Genomic DNA, 6,000 nt, shown 5'->3' with positions numbered 1-6,000 from the left:
TTCGCTTTCAAATGGAAGCACTTTATTTGATTGAATTCTGTCTCCAGAAATGAATGGGCAACACCAGAACCTTTTACATTGGCAATGAAATCACAACACTGAGATGCCACCAAGATCTCGAGATCAGTGCTCAAACACACATACACACACATATACAAATAAAAAAGTGCTCGACATCATCATGTTAAAATAGAATTTGGCTTCTTTTAGGTCTTCTGTCATTTCAGGCAGGAAAACAAAAAAACCAAAGAACAATATGCATCAAACTAAATGAACTTCTGAAAAATATTCAGCATTAAACACAACTTTGAGTATCAGTAAATATGTTTCTTCTCTATTTACAGGTGTTAAGAAAGGGCATTAGAGACTTTTGCTGGGGATCATGAAATTTCATAGGATGTAAAGTCCACGCTGCTGGGCAAGATTAGTAAATCCAAGCAGAGTTTTTATAAACCAGTCACATATTTAGTTCTTCAGCGTTTGCCAAAGGTAAATTCTACAAAAATTATTCATTACCCTGAATAACAGCAGCAGAATAAACATGTGCAGACTATGAGATATGACTGTGACTATTTCTTAAATAAGTTTTAAGATCCAGGCTTTTGGGAACTACTTGCCAAGTTTATAAAAACTCCATACATGGTCTTTTAATAAAACTTCAGGAATCAATCAGTCAGCTAAAGCTAATGCTCCTTCTACAGCACAATTCTGAAACACAGACATTGCAATTGTTCCAATGTTCCACAGAGGCTGACAATAATATACTGTCCACCCAGATTAAATATAGAAAAGCAAACTTTGATCTGATTTTTACATAGATGGCACAACAGTAGGTGAAAATTAATTCTTAGCTGCTGATTCAACAGTGCATTGGACACGAGAATAAAAATACTGCAGCTAAAAATATTTTAAGGATATTTTTGCACACCTGTTAATTGTTCAACCCTTTAGATCCCCTGGCAGGTGGAGACCACAAAGCCACAGGTGCCAACCATGGGGATCCCATTCTGCTCTTGATCTGAACAGCTCAGTGACCACAGCAGCAGCAGCAGTGATAAGGCAGTGATTTATGGGTTCTGACCCTCCAGTGCTGCAGCAGAACAGCCCCAGCATTGGTGCTGCCTGTGCTCAGCACATTTGGGTTGGGTTTAAATCACAAACCTTCTGCTGGTTCTTGCTGGCAACTCTTAAGCACCATCACACAAAGGCTACAGGACGTACTGTAGCACCAAGGGACTTTGTAAAAACAAAAGTTGGCATCTTAAATGGAGAGAAAGGGACAGAACTATGAACACCACACATAACCCAGCTCAAAAATCACTTCATCCCCCGTGGGGACAGCCCAGGCCATTCCCAGCAAGGAGAGTCTGAGATTCTGGGATGTGTTTTGATGTGCTGACCCTGCAGGACAGCCCAGCAGGCAGCAGAACAACACTCACCTGCAAACAAACCCTGAGAGGTTTCATTCGGGGTCACTGCCCATAGTGGCTTCCATGTAACATTTCTCAACTTGTGGGGATTGTACAGAATATGCTGGAGCTGGACTAGAGCCAGAAGATTCCCCCAAACAAGGTGTGGATCCATGAATTAGTTTGGCCCTCAGGAGCTATTTAGTGGCAACTGATTCTTGCAGGGCTCAAACATGTCCATGACTGCAAAACCCAAGCAATGGTAACAATTCAGGGGAAACCAAGTTAGAATATGGAAGTTTGTAGAAGTTTAGAGAGGGAATGAACCCTTTGTTAGGCAGCTGAATTCCAGATCGTGTGATTTTTGGAGATATTGTAGCTCTCTTACCACTGTATGACATGATAAAGTGCAGAATCACTTATCCTACTTCTGCTTCAAACCAAACCATGTGAGAACAGGGTGGTCACAATTCCTGTCTGGCTGCTGGGTCCAGGTCCAGTCCATGACAACATGGGAGAAGGAAACAGTGTGGTTTCTTTTTTTTTTCTTTCCTTTTTTATTTATCTAAAAAACCTCTGTTATTCCAACATGAACTGATGAGAACGCACAGGAGGTCATGCAAAAAGAGAAGGCAGGTCTGAAATGCTGAAAAACAAACCAACCAAAAGAAAACTGCAGAGAGATTAAACCACGAGCCACAAAATAACGTGACCCTGAGGAAGGTGGGCGCAGGCAAGGCAACAGGGCGAGCATGCAGGCTGAAACCAGAGCCAAACTGGGCTGTGAGCAGCAGCAAGGGCTGCCAACCAAAATGCCACTGTCTGTGTGTGTCTGTGTGTGTGTGTGAGGAACAGCAGGGACACAGGAGGGGGCAGACAGAACAAGCAGGAAAACAAGTACATACGTGAGCTTGAAGGGTTTCAGGAAACAGCAGGGTCAGAGGGGTTTAATACCTGGAATGAGCATCAGCCTGGATTTGGAAAAAGAGAAATAAAGGCTGACAAGTATTAGTGACCTTCTGGGGAAGGCAGAGTGTTGAATGATGCATGTGGATCAGATTTAATAGTGACAGACTGAGAGCCCAGTCCAGCTGCTGTGACACTGTCCCAGGGGAGGTTTCCCACCTCCTTCCCTCCTTCCCTCCTGGTGAGAGGAACCTGCAGGTTCAGCACTGAAGGCACCATGTGAAATGCTGATGGACCAGTGTGCACATCCAGATGGACTGAGGGACAAGGGGACAGAAGACAGACCAGAACATGCTTGGGACTCTCTGGCTATCCAAGGACAGCCAGCAGATCTCTGACAGAAGTTGGGAGGGATTGGGCTGGGAGAAGTGTGTGTTATGTTTGACAGAGGGGCTGTGCCAGGCTGGCAGAAGAGTGGGAGAGGCTGATAAGGAAATCCGAGCCACAAGTAGCATGCCATGGAAAAGAGCAAGCATCTGAATGGTACTGGCATGGAATTTAGGTCTGAATTTTTCAAGTGGGAACTCCAGACAAGAGTGGGAGTCTGGCTTTCCATGGGTGTGTTTTAACTGCCTGCAGGGTAAACAGACCATTTTGTTTCTCCTTCTGTGACAAGCTCGCCCCGAGGTTCTTGCACCAGCACAAACACCTTTAGGAATCTAAAACATAAGAAAGACAAAAAGAAAGAGACTGGATTAGAAAGAGACTGGGGAAAATGGGGTCCCTTAAGAGCAGCTCTGCCTGCAGGAGGTTAAAGGAATAAAGCAATGAAGCATCTACTGGGTTACAGGGCTTAGGAAAACTCAGACAGAAACTCTTCACCCTCAGCCCTTCCCTCCAGCCTGGGACGAGCATCACTGGGATTCTGCTTGCTCTGGGAGGAAAGCACAGGAGCAGGACCCTGCCAGCACCTGCTTCATGCCACTGAGAAAACAAACAGCTTTTTCATTTTCTGTCAGCAAAGCAGCACTGCATCTGTTCAAGTGACAGCTCCAGAGATTATCAGTGACACTGAACAACAACAGGAAATTAAATCAAAGAATTTGCAGAGGGATCCAGAGCTTTCCTTTCTACCACAGGCTGCAGAGGCCCTTCCTTCTCAAGGGAAGCCAGGAAAATGCAGCTCAGTGAAGCAGCTCGAGCCTCCAAACCCCTGTTCCCACAGCCTGGGGGCTGAGGACAAGTTTTGCCTTCAGCCAAGTGAAGCCACAATCCAGGACATGATTTGGCCCAAACTGCTGTATCCAAGGGAATACAGGATGAGTCCAAACTTCCTTTGCATTTGAGAAACCAGGGGAACCTTCTCACCCCCTCTGCACTTCCATCAAATCCTTCCTAATGACAGCACAAAGAAGTTTCCAAAGAGCCAAAATAAAATATTTTTCTTGAGAAGAATTGCATTTGTGCTTAGAGTGAGAAGCAGCTCTGGGCCATTTGCTGTCCCTTAGGAAAGTTAAATGCCACTACTTTTTGCCACTAATTATTGCCATCTACTAGTTACTGCCTTTAAAAAAACTCAAAAACCAAAACCTCACAGGAATGAGAAAATATAATGTTTATTAGAAGAAGACACCATGGTACATCAAGCTATAAAGAGATTCCTGACAGATGATGATTCTTTAAAAAATAAGAATAGAAACAAGACAACCACACTGGCCAGAAGGAACAAACCTTAACACACAACAGCAGTTCCTATGCAAGTCCAGGTGCAGGCAGCTGAGTAACCAAAACCACTTATCAACATCAGAGGGACTGAGCAGTTACCAAAACAGCTGGGTTAAGCAGAAGAACAGCCTATAAAACCATTTATATTTATACACATATAAAAGGATAAAAACAATTCAAATTCAAGTAACTTTAGTCTTTAAGTTATGTTATATACAATTTGTTTTTATATACTGAGGGAACTAAGGGAACGTATTTAACAAAAGGATTTTAAAAAGCCACAGTCCAGTTTATAATTACCAATTCCTAAATAATTTGGCAAGCATTAAATAATCAGATATATCCTAGATAAAAAGTGCATCAGCATGGTTAACTTTTACCTATTTATTTATAGAAGTCAAGGCTCTGCATGGTGGTTACAGCAAAGAGCAGAGCTGCAGCACTGGGCATGCCAGAGCTGTCCATAAGGAATTACTGATATCATCAGAGGTGAGGGGGAACAGGAGCCAAAATGCTCATCAACCACAGCTCCAAAATAGTTGTTATCCAGAAGTTCAACCACCCCAAGCAGCCTCCATTCCTGCATGTCACCCAAACAGCCAGGCTTTCTGCTGGAAGGGAGTGTGGCCTTGCTGCTGGGTGCAATGCAGGGTTTGTACAGAGCTGGTCACTCCATGCAGGACTTTTTGTGTCACAGGATTTCACAACATCCCTCAGTGAAAGACAGTTTTATTGCCAGGCAGATGATGAGGTACCATAGTCAGTGACACAGGGTGGTCAGTCTCGAGCTGCAAGGCCCAACCAGTTCCTGTGTTTGAGTTCTCAGCACCAGACACCAGACAGGTACAGAAAAGCCCTGCAAGATGCTACACCCAGGTGTGCACAGAACAGCTTCCTGCAGGAATCCCAGGGGAGCAGAGCCTGCAGCTCTCCTCTCTATTCAGAAGGACAACAGTGCTGTTTGCACTAAATGGACACAGTCAGGGCAGCACCTTCATTTCAGAGATGACCTGGTACCTAACAAAGTCTTTCAGTGATGGAGATGTGACATGTGCATTCATCTCTTCTAAAGAAAACCTTCTCAAACAGAGCTCTTAAAAGAACCGTAGCAGCAAACCAGGAGAATAAAGGGTGGACAGGCCTATGCAAACCTACTCAGAGATTTTCTGAAGTGGTTTGTGCACATCTGGAAAAAAAAAAAAAAAGGCAAAACAAGATAGGCATTACTGTTCTTTTTGTGACAGGGTTTGCCAACACCCTCTGACCAGAGGCACCCCTGTAAATGTCATCAGGAGCCCTCACACAGGGACTGGCAGGGCACAGACCCAGCTTGGCTCCTCTAAGACTGATCAGGAGGGCACCTGCAGCACACAACTTACCTGTCCTGCTCAGCTCAGTTCTGCAGCAGAGCCCTGACAACACAGGCTCCAGCTGAGTGGAAAAGCAGCTTCTCAGAGAGCACTGAGCAGTGGCACTGAGCTGTCCCTGGCTCATGGCACAGACACAGCCTGGCCAGGCAGGAAAGGCTGAGCCAGGACAGTCTCTGCTGGCTGGGACAGTCCCAGGGGCTGCTGTCAGCTCCCACCCTTCTGCCACCAGCCTTTTGTGGTGCCAGCTGCTCAACCTTCCTTCCAAAAAGAGGAAAGGATTACTAAAGTTTGCAGAGTTTGCTTTAGTATTTACAGTGTTATCTTCAGGAATGTCATCGCTTCTGTTTCAAGGACTGAATCAAGTCACTTCTACCAATACCTTAAAAATCAATTTGCAGCCTGCAACAAAGTTCACCTTTAAAACACAGCAGCATTGCCTCCAAATTTTTATGCTGCATTCTTTGAAGCATTCTCTTTTAGCTTTTCTTTTAAACCAGAGACTTGAGAAATAAAAGAGGTAAACACTGTTGTTCCTGTACATTAGATATTCACAGATCCATTAGATTTTGTTCCTGAAATCCAGCAAAATC

General features: G+C 44.5%; 1 protein-coding gene across 15 annotated transcripts in view; it reads right to left on the bottom strand.

Moving 5' to 3' along the window:
* The window catches only part of FNBP1 (formin binding protein 1), a 69,977-nt gene continuing 63,977 nt past the window's right edge, over window positions 1-6,000 (bottom strand). For 14 of the 15 annotated variants that reach the window (XM_059865306.1, XM_059865308.1, XM_059865310.1 and 11 more), the window contains one exon: window positions 3,916-5,226. In XM_059865306.1, coding sequence (XP_059721289.1) covers window positions 5,192-5,226 — 35 coding nt within the window. In that variant the 3' untranslated portion in view covers window positions 3,916-5,191. Of the gene's footprint in view, window positions 3,035-3,915; window positions 5,227-6,000 lie in introns of those variants that run through there. The other variant, XM_059865309.1, reaches the window with a different exon arrangement.

Source organism: Haemorhous mexicanus, chromosome 21 (genome assembly GCF_027477595.1).
Source record: "Haemorhous mexicanus isolate bHaeMex1 chromosome 21, bHaeMex1.pri, whole genome shotgun sequence".
In the NCBI taxonomy this organism is placed as follows: Eukaryota; Metazoa; Chordata; class Aves; order Passeriformes; family Fringillidae; genus Haemorhous; species Haemorhous mexicanus.
Note: the sequence above shows the minus strand (reverse complement) of the source record. Positions and strands in the feature narration are given on the sequence as shown.